General features: G+C 37.9%; 2 protein-coding genes and 1 non-coding gene across 3 annotated transcripts in view; 1 reads left to right on the top strand and 2 right to left on the bottom strand.

Annotated features, from left to right (window-relative positions):
* radx (RPA1 related single stranded DNA binding protein) overlaps nucleotides 1–2,960 on the bottom strand; it is a 7,654-nt gene extending 4,694 nt beyond the window's left edge. The window contains exons 1-6 of the mRNA XM_010780035.1: nucleotides 2,134–2,960; nucleotides 1,764–1,906; nucleotides 1,480–1,672; nucleotides 1,285–1,393; nucleotides 270–370; nucleotides 155–180 (exon numbers count right to left, since the gene is read on the bottom strand). Coding sequence (XP_010778337.1) covers nucleotides 155–180; nucleotides 270–370; nucleotides 1,285–1,393; nucleotides 1,480–1,672; nucleotides 1,764–1,906; nucleotides 2,134–2,707 — 1,146 coding nt within the window. The 5' untranslated portion in view covers nucleotides 2,708–2,960. The remainder of the gene's footprint in view (nucleotides 1–154; nucleotides 181–269; nucleotides 371–1,284; nucleotides 1,394–1,479; nucleotides 1,673–1,763; nucleotides 1,907–2,133) is intronic.
* Nucleotides 2,961–3,905: 945 nt separating this feature from the next.
* ncf1 (neutrophil cytosolic factor 1) lies at nucleotides 3,906–10,385 on the bottom strand. The gene is made up of 11 exons (XM_010780018.1): nucleotides 10,306–10,385; nucleotides 9,694–9,774; nucleotides 9,499–9,574; nucleotides 7,429–7,594; nucleotides 7,253–7,311; nucleotides 6,885–7,007; nucleotides 6,345–6,452; nucleotides 6,144–6,261; nucleotides 5,873–5,986; nucleotides 5,141–5,316; nucleotides 3,906–4,635 (listed from the first exon to the last, which is right to left on the bottom strand). Exons 1-11 carry the CDS (start codon nucleotides 10,375–10,377, stop codon nucleotides 4,472–4,474), a joined length of 1,257 nt encoding a protein of 418 aa, XP_010778320.1. The 5' UTR covers nucleotides 10,378–10,385; the 3' UTR covers nucleotides 3,906–4,471.
* Nucleotides 10,386–13,618: 3,233 nt separating this feature from the next.
* On the top strand, nucleotides 13,619–13,691 carry trnav-cac (transfer RNA valine (anticodon CAC)). The gene has a single exon. It is a non-coding gene; the product is annotated as a tRNA-Val (tRNA).
* Nucleotides 13,692–14,448: the final 757 nt, after the last annotated feature.

The raw sequence follows: 14,448 nt of genomic DNA, 5'->3' as shown, positions 1-14,448 counted from the left end.
CACTTAGTAACCTTTGTAAAAAAAAAACCATGGTATCCAGTCTTTTCGAAGACTGTATAGCGACCTAGGTATCGCCACTGCCTAGTAGGCCTGGCAGGAAAATAGGACTCCAAAAAAAGAGAAGCGGTTGGCCTTTAGAAGTTCAGCAATAAACAGGTTCATTCAGTTTACCGAAGTGAACTGTGAGATTGAACAATCGTTAAAAGTGAAAGTAGACAAGTAGTAAAAGTAAATGAATTCCAATTTATAGATAGAACATGTCGTCTTACCCTTTTTCCCTTTGCTCTTTACTCTTTCAACACGACCAACAAATATCACCAAACAGATGACATCACAAGCAGAATTGTTGGATAATTCGTCCAACTGTAATCTGTAGGATACATACGACGAGGTTTAAGTTAAAGGGGACCTATAATGCAAAATGCACTTTTGTACGTCTTTTATACATGAATGTGTCCCCGGTGTGTCAGAGAACTCACCAAGTGTCAGAAAACACAACCCTCTCTCTTTTCCTCCATACCCAAATCTCTAAAAAACGCCCGGATCTGATACAGACTGATACAGATTTGAAATATCTCTGATGTCAGAAACGAGGAGCTCCACCTATATGGGCAACTCTCCACCTATCAGGAGGAGAGAGCCACGGCCATTGCCGTTCGAAAGCGCTGGAGACACTGTAGTACATATGCCAGGCCTGTAGGTGGCGCTGTAGTCTGCCACAAAAGCAGCGAAGAAGACTTCTCAGATTCAGCCCTTGCAAAAACAGGGCTAAAAAAGAGCAAATAGAGCGAAATGAGGCATGGCTAAAATGCATGATCTGTTTGGTATTTTGAAAAAAATACATTGCAGACATGTTTTATATAGGTATGGCCCTACAATATATTATTCAAATATAGCATGATAGGTTCACTTTAAGCTATAGTTGGCAAAAAAAGCCCACAATCTATGAGAGACATTTGTTTTATATTAAACCTTGTGTTGAAGCAAAGAGAATCGATGTAGTTCCTTGACAAAAACGACAATTTTCAATGCTTTTTCTCACCAATGTATGACTGAATTAACCTTTCTATTTGTAGGTGGGTTTAAATGTGTGGGTCGTTTCTCATAAAAAGGTGCACCTTTAAACTCAGACAATATCAGAATTCATATTTTTTCAATGAAAGACACTTCACCCCAAAATTGCTCCTGTGGGAATTGTCCACAGTATTGAGTATGTAAGTCGCTTTGGATAAAAGCGTCTAACATGTAATGTAATGTTACACTTTAGATTGAGAAGTGAATCACCTGGTGGTGAACAGGTAGGAAACCTCAGGTAATCCCCACTGAGGCAGCACGCTCTTTGCTGAGACCACAGTGACGACTGAAGTCGGGTTGCGAGCGTTCAGGCAGATTTCTTGGGAAAATACAAATAAAGATATGACATTTATGCTTGTGCTGTACTCTGGAGTACCCACCCTGTCAGAATAAATGTGTACATACCTACAGAGTGAAAGGTCTTCATTTGGTGATGGTCCATTTGCGGGTGTGAGCGGTTTGAATAACTCTGCTTTAGGGAGTAATTTTGGATGTACAACACAGTGCCTACGCTCAGTTTCTGGTAGAACTCTGGACAAAGTTCATTCCAAAGCACGAGGGACATCGTGCCACTCTGGTCAGCAACTTCAAAGTATGCCTGAAATATGACAAAGACCCAATCTGTCACAGCATGATAGTGAGATCCTGTTCATAATCGTGTTACTAAAGCTCAATTAGTTCAAACTCACCTGGAAGGGATAATCAATCTTGAGCCCAAACTTGCCATAGTACCTTAATCTGGATTTGTGTATGATCTTCACTAGGAGAGGCAGAGGTTTCCATGTGTTTCTAAAGCATGACTCCAGACTACTAAAAAGAGTAATATTGGAAACTGTTGAAAAGAAGACATTGCAGACATCACATCTTGATTTACATTATAACAAAGTCAAACGATCCTGTGTATTTGACTATTGGTCAGACAAAACATATTCTGAATGCTCAAATATTTGTAGTGACATTTCCATTGATCATTTTCGTCCAGCCCTTAGTGGTGTATACAAATGTAAGCCATGTTGTAAATAGAGCAGTGTATGACAGGGGGTCATCAGAAAGTCTCACCATCCAGCACTGTGTGCGATGAGGGAGACCCTGAGGTCCAGATGTCCCCCTCTGGGTCCTCGTTGTTCCACAGAGACAGGTAATGTTTGCGGCTCACCTGGAGGGGAACATCACTTTGCAGCTCCACACTCCTCTCCATGCCTTGCTTTACCAGCATCGGCAGAGAAGCGACGTCCTGTATGCGGGGAAGGAGGGCAGACCTCTCTCCTCCACACCGGAGCTTTTCAATACAAATGTAACCGTGTCCCAGTCTCCTCTCGCTGTAAACAAACGAGCACTGTGTGATGCTCACGTCAGTTCCAGTCCTCAGGGTGTTAGAGTGCACCAGGTGATTTAAAGCAGGGTGAACAGAGCATTTGGCCCGCCACACTCCGTCAGTGACCGTCACGTCGTAGCTGTCGGGCTGCGCCTCAGGCTGATCGGATAAGTACCGCTGCAGCGCGATGACAGCCACCGGAGCCTCGGTGCTCACTTTCAGACATTGTGTGGAGGAAAGCCGCTCCAACGTCCTCTGGAGGAAAGACGCTTCAGAAAGAGCAGTGCCAGCCGAGGAACAAGACGAGTTATCTTCCATCGTATGTATGTCAACTAGTTATCGAAATATGTCATGTTAGCTTGTTGGCTAACTAACTTCTTCCTACCCTTATTAGCATCAATGTCTTAACTGACGCAGATGAATAAGTAATGTCAGATAAATGGAAAAGTATATTTATCTTTCCACAACTATTTAACCATACAATATTAAATATGTATCGGTGTCGTACAAAGTCGTCACAGTTACCGTTGGTCAAACCTTATTTACAAACAACACGGGTGTATCCTCTTCTTCGTTGGTTTTACTGGCAGACTACAGATCAACGTTTCGTTAAAGTGCATGACTCCATCTACTGTGCCGGAGTGTTAAAACACTTTTTGGTTTTGGCCTTGACTTGTAAATTATCTTTTTTCTGTGTCTCTGTATATACAGTATATGTGACACTGTATCCTTTATTTTTCCTGATAAATTGAACGATCAAGTGATCCTTTATTGTTGAGTAAATCCTCCAACTTTTAAATATAAATAAACTGTGTAAAAACCATAGACTGTATAGGGTAAAAACCAAAACAGACAGACCATTTTTCTGCACAATAGTTAATCTTACTTTTGATGTTACTGTTATGCACGTTTGCTTCAGTAAGGTGTTGAATACCGAACCTCACTTGTAATGGGGAGTTGCTGCTTTAACTTAAGTAAATAATCTCAATAATGTTTTCACCACTGACTTAATTGTATGATCTGCCAAACAGAGTGAGAAGACCAAAGCCTCATTTCTAAATAATGCTGCAGGTTGTTGACTTTGAGGCTTTTTAAAGACTGACCTAAAAGAAAGGGACAAATGTTTTGTTTTTTATATACATTTATTCAGCAAATAAATAACAAGATAGCTTTATAGATGCTGGGAGATAGATCAAAAATATTCTTCACAGGTCACAAACAGAACATATCATTATAATCAGTAGAAATACTTTTATAACACAGCAACCAAACAAATTCAGCTTTTTCTAGACATGTATCTTATTCATAGCTATTTTTTCTTGCAGTGCGAATGTGAATCATAGCAGCCAGGTAAAGCTTAACAAGCGCGGTCATTTTTGGTTTACTGTCAAGACATTAAGCTGTGTGCAGAAGCTTGAAGCGGCCACGATGGAAGAGAAAATAAGAGCTTCGCAAATTGTGGTCTTATTTAGTTGTATTAAACCAAGACTTAATGATTACACTTTTTCTGGAGATATTAAATTCAGTTTTTTTTAATGATCTGGTCTTAAATGAATAGTCCGACACATTTTATCAGTCAACTTGAGGGTTGTAAAATAAATGGAAGCAGCAAAGTTAGAATTAGACAACTGTCTGCCACCTTGTTCTTCTTGATATGACAACCAGATGGTAGCAAAGTCAAGATTTTTCTAAACTTGCACAGTGTGACATAAAGGATATCTCTGGAGATACAAAAAATCCTGTGAAAAAGATTAACATACAAGTATTGTTTGTGTAACAAAGCCTGATTAAAACAATGAGCCACACTGTTGCACATCATGACAGTCGAACTTCACTGGATTTTTTTTACCATAGTAAAGTTATAAAAGTATACATTTTAAAACATTTCCTCCCACATCAATTTACAGAATTTACTTTAAGGTAATATGACTTATTCTCCACTCAATTCAATAACCTTTTCCCATGACCGCCTGCATCTCCCTCTAGGTTTTACGATTGCATTTCAACTGTCTGCCACAAACTTAGGCAACAAAAAAAAAGTGATTTCATTGTAAATTTCACAACATCTAGTGACTTCCGGTGCTATTTGGAGGAGCCAGAGTTTGACCTGTGGATGCTGACTCTCTTGCAGGTGTTGTCGCTGCAGCGCTCCAGGATGAGCTCCGGACTGGGCCGGGGGGGGATAACCGGAGCATCCTTCTTCAGCTCACTCTCTGAGCCGGACGTGGACTGCTCGGGAATGTTGTCTGTTGGTAGCAAATAACAACATCATTAGAAGTGTTAAGAGGCTTTGTGGGTTGATTGTTTCAGTGAGTGGTGGAATTTAACTATGTACACTTACTTAAAAATCGGAGGTTCTTGTACTTAACTTAAGTATTTCCCTTTTAGGTCACTTTGACTTCTACCACACTACAACTCAGGCAGCACATATTGTACTAAAATTTACATTAATGATGCAGTATTCTCATTTAGGTGTTTAGATTTCAATGCATAAAGTTTAGTATATCTGTAACAGTTGACTAGATATAATTTAAAAAGCTGAGTATTTACTTCTTCCCCATACTTTTCATATACTTATTTATGTTTTTTTTTTTTACATATAACTATAGTGGAGTATTATAACAGCATGGTATCAGTACTTTTATTTCAGTAAATGATCTGAGCAGTTCCTTCCACCACTGGTGCCGGTGAAGGTATTTCTTGTCTACATCAGGCTTTGTTTGATCGATCTGAACACAACATGAACGTTACCCTGGTTCTTCCTCTCCCTCAGCGGTGACTTTGCGGCGGTCTTGGAGTTCTTGCTGGGCTCTGCCAGGCGGCCCCCTTTCTGCTGGAGGTAGCGGCGGCTGTTCCTGCGGTAAGTGTCCTGGCTGAGCCGCTGACGAGACTTGTTGTGGATGCTCTTCGCATTTCTGATGGTGGATCTGAGACGGAAAATGCCACAGAGATTTGTAAAGGTAAGTAAAGGTGGTGAGTGTTGATGGGGGCTGAACTATTGGGGGGGGCAAAACTATTTATGTTATTTTGACTGATATTGCAATTATAACATGATTCATATTATCAAGGGAATTTATCATTTAGCTTTGTTATTCTTATTAACATTGAATAATATAATATAAGACTTTGAGGCTTTTCAAAGACTGACCTACATTCTATGTCCTTGCTATTTGTCCTAAGGAACATTTGATGATTTTTGTTTAACAGAACTCTGCTCATAATAACATAATATTGCACTTGTCCATATTGTGCAGCCCTAGTGTTGATCTCGTGATAGTTTTTCTCCTCCCAGTTTCAACATTTGAGTGCTAAAAAAACATGCATTTTATTCACTATTTTCATTGGACAGCTTTAGTTACCTTACAAATTTGCAGTTACAACGTATTAATATGGAAAAGTGATTTGTTAAATAGAAAACAATCAATCTTTTGAAGAGTGGAGATTAAAATAAGACAACTCTATATTTTGCGTTCACTGCCGTACCTGCGGGGGGGAGGTTTCTGTCCCTGCAGGTTTGTCCGCTGTGCTTCATATATCTCCCTCTTGCCGGCCTTGTGCAGGAATATTGAAGGGAAATGTCCGGTCTCATCTCCTTTCCTGTAAAAATATCCAGATTTATTTATAAGCACCACAGTAGGATTAATAATTACATAATAGCTGAAGTCCTTCTGTTCCTCCTTGGGGAGATTTGATTTTGTTATTATAAAAATATTATGAATATATCCACATAAATGTCAGTTTGTGTAGACCATACCTGACGACCCACCAGCCGTCCAGCAGTTTGTGGATGACGGCGACGGTTTCCCCGCTCTCCAGAGAGATCTCGTCCTCCAGCTCTGCCTTGTAGGCTCTGATGCTGACGTGCATCTCTCCTGCAGGGACACACAGCACAGTTAAAATGACACACATACTGAAATTACATTATTTAATGAAGAATACAAGGAACACAAGTTGCCTTCATAGTCCGGATCAGCCTCCTCTGCTTCATCCGGTCCGTCCAGCGGCTCCAGGTAAGACGCAGGGATCCAGCCTCGATTAGACTCACACTGGCAGAACCACCACCCTAAACACAAGAGCAGCTTAAAACCTGGCCTCATTCATTAAAGATAAACATAACGTAAACATTATTGAATAATAAACGGAGTGTCTTTACTCAGTTGACACAAAAAGAAAGAGGAATTTTGAGTTGACCTCTTAACAGACACAGCGGTTCAAACCATGGTATCAGAAAGATCCCATCATTCAAAGTGAAAATGTGTGGGAAAAGATTGTTTTAGGGCCTAAAACCTGACGTTTCATGCTTCAATAGTCAAAATCCTCTAATTCTTAATCAAAGAGTATCATGAATTAGAAGTCAACTTGTTCAGCTCTTCCTTGAACAATTGAATGAATGAGGTTAAAAGTGAGTCATACCCAATAATTAGTATTGTCATAACGTTTTGGGAGGTCTGTTTTGTTTAGGGAAGTTTGGCTGCGGTTGTTTTAGCATTCTCACCATTTGGATTTTTCTCCACGATTTCCACCAGGTCTCCAGTGTGCAGATTAATCTCATGTTTAGACGTCTTCTCGAAGTCAGCGATCACTCTGTAGGTGTCCAAAATGATGGGGCCAGAAATCTCTGAGAGGTAAAACACATAATTGTCTGTTTTAATAAAAATGTTTAATGTGTATTTAAACAACCCTAATGCTTAAAGGGCAATCATTTGGACAATTTCAAAATGAATCCACAAGCGGCAGCCCTGTAGGCTACAAATAAATATGTAAATGCAAAAGAATAAAAATCTAACATCTTTCAATAACCTTGGGAAAGACAACGACAAAAAGACATGTTTTAGCATTTATTACATTTAAAATGACTCTTACCAGAAACGTTGCCTCTGTACGACTCCTTGTTCACCACAAAGGTTTCGCTTTTTTTCACTCTGAAGAGGACATTTTAATTGAATTTAGTACTAATTACTGGGTGATTGAGTTTTACATTTGGAAGTGATACATTTCCATGTGTGACACATCCTCTGTAATGTGTGTGTTGTACTGACGGGTTCAGAGCAGGCGGGTTCTCGTCCTCGGGTCGGACCTTGAAGAAGTTGGTTAGCTGTTTGCTGCGGGAGATGTGAGGCGGCAGGTTGATGAGCGAGTGGCAGTACTCCGACAGCGTGCTCTGCCTGGTCTCTGGAGACTTCTCACTGATCAACCACCGTGGAGCTGCAGACACACATATAAAACATAAGTCCCAAGTACAATTTAAATAATACCGACAGACTTATAGACAGGTTTAACTTTGAAAGAAAACACGTTATCAGCAGAAACTCAAGACTGCATTATCAGTTTTAGACTTTATGAAATAGTGTCATTGACTAGGGTTGCAACAGTATCATTTATATAGAAATCTCAAAAGAGTGGTGCAGGAATGCATCCTAAAACCTGATAATGAGTTGGCATTTTACCACTTTAAATTCCCTCGTGTTGAAGTCAGCGGTTTTAAGAACCGTTAGAAGCCTGAAATAACCACAAGCTCAATATCTTTTCCCGTTTTCTACTATAACATAAAATACGCCACTCATGAATGCCCACATTTTCTATGTGTCTTAAATTGGTAGCTTAAATTATAAAACATAATCACGTCAAACACAGTCAACCTCTAGCTTAGCGATAGTGACGAGAATAGCCTTACATTAGTTATTAACTTATGGCGATTGCATTTACGCTTAAAAAAAAATCATAAAATTGAGTTAATATGTGGGGATTATCTTGTTTATCATTTTTAATATATATTGTAATAACAATGAAAATAATGGTGAACAAATGATGTTGCGATGGGCTATTTTCTCTCATTTTACATATAAAATACAAAAGAAAGTAAAAGTACCTCAAACTTGTGATGGAGTAAATGTACTTTCCACCACTGCTTTCACAAGGTGAACATTTCCAGACATGTAGGTTGCATCAGGTTTGGGGTTTTATCACTGTGTCTCTTCTCTAAACTGCAACCAGCTTGTTTTGAAATGTAGCTTTCACAATGGGGAATGTGTGCAATTTGAGTTCTGTTTTTATTTGAATCAATGCTGAACAGGAACAGAAAACAGGCCTGCAAAAAGTCCATGTTTCCTTTTTGACACCTGTCTCATTTAAAAGTGAAAGCAATAAGCAAATATGATAAGGTTTCAAGTTGAATGCATCATGATTATGGATGTTAACATGGAAGTAGTTAGCATGACTTTCTACCTGTCACTATGATAACATGCAGTGGTTGTAAACATGCATAAATAAGTGAACTGGCATAGTACGATGGAGTGCATTTGATAAATGTTCTTTAAATTTGTTTTGTTGGTTTGTTTCATTCTCAAGTGTTTAGATTTCAATGCATAAAGGTAAGTATACCCATAATGTTACTTGACTATGTGAGTATTTACTTCTTCCCTCTACTCTTCATGTACTTATTTATGTCTATTATTAGATGTTTTAATGTTTAAATGTCTTATTTATATTTTGTACTTTACTTATGTTAAATGCTGCGTCACCATCAGGACAATCTTTTCTAGCTCCAAGCTCGTATGAATAGATAAATGATCAGTGTTTTTATTCTGTCCAACATACAGGGCTAATACAAGTCCTCTTGCTCTTTGTCTGAGCTTTTGTCTGGCTACAAATTCAGTATTAACTTCTACTGACAGCTTAAAGCTGACGAAAAATCCCTCATTTTGACATCAGTGATTTCAGCTCTATTGCAGCTTTCTGTGTTGCTTCAACAATTTGAAAAAAGGAGAAGTGCATAGGCCCATAATATTTGTTTAAACACCACAGGTGCTTCCTGAAAGAAGATTATAGCAGGCAGAGGGTTTTTAACTACAATTACTCTTAAAATACCTATTGAAGCTACTTCACAATTATAATTTTGTTGTCTTTTAATAATAGTCTGTGATTATATATGTTGTTAATATATATGTGTCAGATGTAGTTCAACCTCTGCACTCTGCAGCTTGTCATAACATACAAACTAGGCTAAATAAAATCCTACAAAACTTAAATGTAAATAAAAAGCCAAAAGCAAAGAGAATCAATCTGCACTCTTTGACCTAAAATAAAAGGAAACATTATAATTATTTTACCTGGTAATGACGGAATTATTCTGTCCTTCTTTTCTATTTCACCAGACTCGATGGGAAACATCTCCTTCAGGGACTTCTGCAGCCAAAACATAAACATTTCCGATTCAAAAATTTAATTTATTTTTTATTAATACTTCATTTGTTGAAATGCAAAAGTCCACATTGCTTTTATTTTGTAGTGAAGAAAGATCTTACGTGAAAGGTGTGAATCTCAGGATACGTTCTGTAGATCAGCTTCTCTGAGAGGTCACTCCATTTCACCATCAGCATGTACACCTGCACATATAATCTCACATGTAACGGCTAAACCAAAAACAAACCACTCAAAAATGAAACTGCTGATACACAGGGATACATCCAGTGTCCATGCAAGAATATAGCTTTTACTATATATTTTCTTATATGGTATATGATTTATTATATGATTTATTTTTCTATTATCAAAAGGAAAAAAACATGACTTTTCCGTTGCCTCATCCCTCATCAACCTGTCTTCCATGAAATCACGATTCACCAGGTGTCTAAAGCTAGCTTCAAAATAAAAGAATAAACTTCTCAAATTAATTTAAATAATGACACTAAATAATTATGAAACTACCATACACTAAAAACTGTGAGAAAATAAACGTTTGACTATTTAATAATACAAATCAATGAATAGCTCCAACATCAGATGAAATGAGCTATTATTTCAAAAAATTATCTTTTTTTAAGACTGAACTTTGCTAGAATGTCTCTAACTTTGTCGATTTTAAAAGGATTAGTAGCGACTTTAGCAAAGTAATGGTTAATAGTTCTGATCCTTACATAGTGCTGACTCGGGAATGAACGTTTCTCAAAGCCAAATAGCTCCACATGCCTGACGTAGCTCGCCTCCATGATGAGAATCACTGCACTGACAACTGCAATAAAAAACAACAGACGAGGCTTATATAACTGTGTGTGTGTGTGTGTGTGTGTGTGTGTGTGTGTGTGTGTGTGTGTGTGTGTGTGTGTGTGTGTGTGTGTGTGTGTGTGTGTGTGTGTGTGTGTGTGTGTGTGTGTGTGTGTGTGTGTGTGTGTGTGTGTGTGTGTGTGCACAAAATGTCAACACATCACGAGTCAGTTCCCCTTTACACGTCTTCGAAAGTCCTCTAACTTCACAGAGAAAAAGGAAACACTTTCAGCTTTCACTCATCAATTGTTGAATTACTATTGATATTGAAAGTGAATAATAATAGCAAGAGTGGGGGAAACTAAGCACATTTACTTAAGTACTGTACTGAAGAACAATTTCAAGTTTCTTTAGTCGAATATTTCCATTTTCTGCTATCAATATCTGTAACAACTGTTGTTTGTGTCACTCATGGGCTTTCAGCTAGGCAAGGAAAGAGGAACACATGTTAAAAAGAAACACAAACAAACTCACAGGACTAAACTTCCTCCATTGTAGCCACCGAGGAAAACACAAATTGTGGTTAGTTTCTTTATTTAATTAAATATTGAGTCGGCACTGATACAGATGTAAAATAAAAATATAGAAATGGATTTTCAAAAAATCTGATAGCTGTTACACAAAGAGATCAAATCATCTGCATATTCATGTTTTCCAGTGAGGTTTATATTTATAGAAATCAGATGATGAGCCATCATCAATGAGACATCCAAAGTCACATTACTGAATGTGACTGATGATTCAACTTATATCCAACACAACCAGCAAAACAAACACAAAAAATACAGAGAAAAAAAGGGCTCTATTTGCATAATATACTTATTTTTTTACTTTTAAGACATTTTTAGGCATGTTAAAAAGATCCCTAATAAGAGCTAATCAATACGGATATATTTAAAAAATGTCTTTATTTTTTATATCTAGTACTTTATTAATTTATAAACACTTATAAAGTGTCTTTCGGTTTTGGACTTTTGGTCAGACAAAACAAGACGAGACATTGGTCTTTGGACTTTAATGTGCCACCCATTTCCTGTATTTCTTGTTTTTTTCTGGCAATTAATCTATAAATATATTGGTAAAAACAGGTAAACCGCTTGTAGGTTATTTGTTGTTGTATTCACAGTAATCTCTGTTTCATGCAAACATTGCATGTACGGAATTGTATTGTTACCGCCCCCTACAATGATAAATGAGTAGTCACTTGGCTTTAGCAGTCAGATTTCCTGCAAGAGGAATAACTTCAGTGTGTTTAACACTGTGGTCTCACGGCTCCACCTCGTGGCAGTGCTGTGCATAACAATCCATAAATCCAGCAAAATGGTTGAAATTCACACATTCGTATAGGGTTAATGAACTTGTAAAATAGAGTTAGCAAATTTTCTTAACTGAGGGATCTTTTTCATGGAGAGTGATTTTTCTTCGAATGCACACATTTATGATTCCAAATTTTACATGTTGCAGAAATGCCAAACGAAATATTTACATATCATTAAGATATTGTGAATATGCATTCATTTCAATAAAAACGGTCTATTATATTAAATCAGCATATAAACTGTTGAGTGTGCAATTACATTAAAATGTTTAAAATTGCAGACACATGCATTCATTTACCTGGTTTTGGGATGATCTCTTTTTTTCTTGGCTTTTTAATCAGGAGAAACATTTCACAATATTTGTTTCTCTTTATTCTTCCATGGTTTGAATGTTTGTACCATGGTTTGTACACGCATAACTAGCATCATTCATTGCACATCTTACCTTAGATACGTTTGAACCGAGATATCTCACTCCGCTTCAATTTGACTTTACCACACATAAGCAAAATAATTTCCCGATCATGTGCATGTTATTCGCATAATGGCAAAGTGCCACAGTGAAGCACGTTTTGTTCAGCCTGATAATATCCACATGTCTACCCTACTTTTATAATTTTCAAATCATAAATCTAATCAATAGATTTGTGATCGATGGATTTATGATTCGAAAATTATAAAAGTAGGGTAGACATGTGAATATTATCCGGCTGAACAAAATGTGATCTGTCTCTTCAATTTGTGTCAACCACAGACCTTATTTCGAGCTATTTTCCAAAATCCTATGGAGAAATTGCATTGTTTTTTTCCCGAAGGAACCGGAAGAAGTTTACTTCCGGCTTTTAGGACGCGTCACTGTTGCAATCTAGCAGCCATGCATGTAAACGTGACTTCTTGTTCCTTTAAAATAAAACTAGTCGTTGTGTTGTTACATGCACCGTTTTTAAATACGACGATAATATGATAATTTTGTCCACTAGAAGAGACAATTGAGAGGGACTTACCGAGTAGAGGATTGCATTACTTTCTCTGATGCGTCACTGCTGGTGCTTGAGAAACTTCCTTTCTCCTCTGGTAAGTGAAGTATTAATGCTAACGAAACGAATAAAACAGAAGCCACAACATCGGAGAGGTTTTTTTTTCAATTGAATTATTAAAATTAAATGTTATTTTACCTTTTACAAAGTTTAACACTTGACAATGTACTGTTTTAATATAAAGCCACGTGTGTCAAATGCTAGCAGCTAAGGTTAACGTTAATGCTAGTTTTGTCAATGTAACTAATCAAGGTTTTAGATGCGTAGCATTTTGGTTTAATTCAAAACAGAACTAGCAATATCTTGTCATCAACAGCTTTTACAAAACTTCGAGGCGAGCACTTTCATAATATATTTTTGATGCTCATTGCTGGGCAGATAGGAAGCACAACTGCGTCCTCCTCGGGGCTAATCTAGCATGTTGCTAACGGAATCGAGCTAACGAGCATGAGTTTCAATAAAGGGTTGAGTAAATAATTTGACACCCCGGTTTTTTATTTAAAGCCACGTCTAACTTATGTAAGCCAAATGTGAACATCTATTAAAATTGAAACATTCCAACTAGATCATTGTTATACTGGACAACGTTCACAACCTTCTATTTTTTTATATTGCTGTCCTTGTGCTAGAGCACAGAGTCAAGACTTGGGTTTTGTCAAGTCTTACACTCATATTACACTCCACTCATAGTGTTGTTATTGTGGGTTTTATGTACTTAAATGTACTTGTCATGTACATCTTTCACCTGATCTGTCTTGGTATGTAGGTGGTCTTGTTCGTAATATTTTTTATTTATCTATTCCATTACGTCATCAATTGTCTATATGGCCGTTTCCGTAGTGTAGTGGTTATCACGTTCGCCTCACACGCGAAAGGTCCCCGGTTCGAAACCGGGCGGAAACATAATTTTCATTACGGATCATTATTACATTTATGTACAGTTACAAACTGCTCCCTACCTTTACATTTTTTTGTATAGGTTTATTAGAGCAGTGATAATACTTTATATGTTTCATTCTATGTTTGTTATATTTTGTGTCCCTCACTATAACACATACACACCGGTGTATTTTACTAAATATAACTTATTAGGTATTCTTTTTGTGAGATTTGGCCTAAATGAAGAGTTTCCTGAAAGCATCCCGGTTACGGACTACGTTCTCATTCATAACACTCCGTTCGATGTCTCACTATGGGATGCGCCTCATCCGCGGAGCAAGCAGAAGCATCAATCTCATTACACCAATCCTGATTGGCAGGTGATCTTGACGTCAGCGTCAGGGAATCCACCCCCTTGAGTCAGAGCTCTACCTGTTAAGTTCTGGTTGGTTTGGTGATTTTCGAGATAAGCTCGTCTGGCAATACGGGAGCTACAATATCCCATAGTGAGACATCGAACGGAGTGTTATGAATGAGAACTATAGGTTACTTGCGTAACCCCAGTTCTCAGAGTAACATGAAGTGAGATGTCTCACCAGACGGCCCTCCTTGCTATGGTGAAGCGAGAAGAGGTGCTTATTTTGAATGACGCATGCGGCGTAGCGCAAGCTACTTATAGGGGTGGATTCCCTGACGCTGACGTTAAGATCACCTGCCAATCAGTATTGGCATAATGAGATTGATGCTTCTGTTTGCTCCGCGGATGAGGTGCATCCCATAG

This window comes from Notothenia coriiceps, unplaced genomic scaffold (assembly GCF_000735185.1).
Source record: "Notothenia coriiceps isolate Sejong01 unplaced genomic scaffold, NC01 NC01_scaffold00021080, whole genome shotgun sequence".
NCBI classification, from domain to species: domain Eukaryota; kingdom Metazoa; phylum Chordata; class Actinopteri; order Perciformes; family Nototheniidae; genus Notothenia; species Notothenia coriiceps.
Note: the sequence above shows the minus strand (reverse complement) of the source record. Positions and strands in the feature narration are given on the sequence as shown.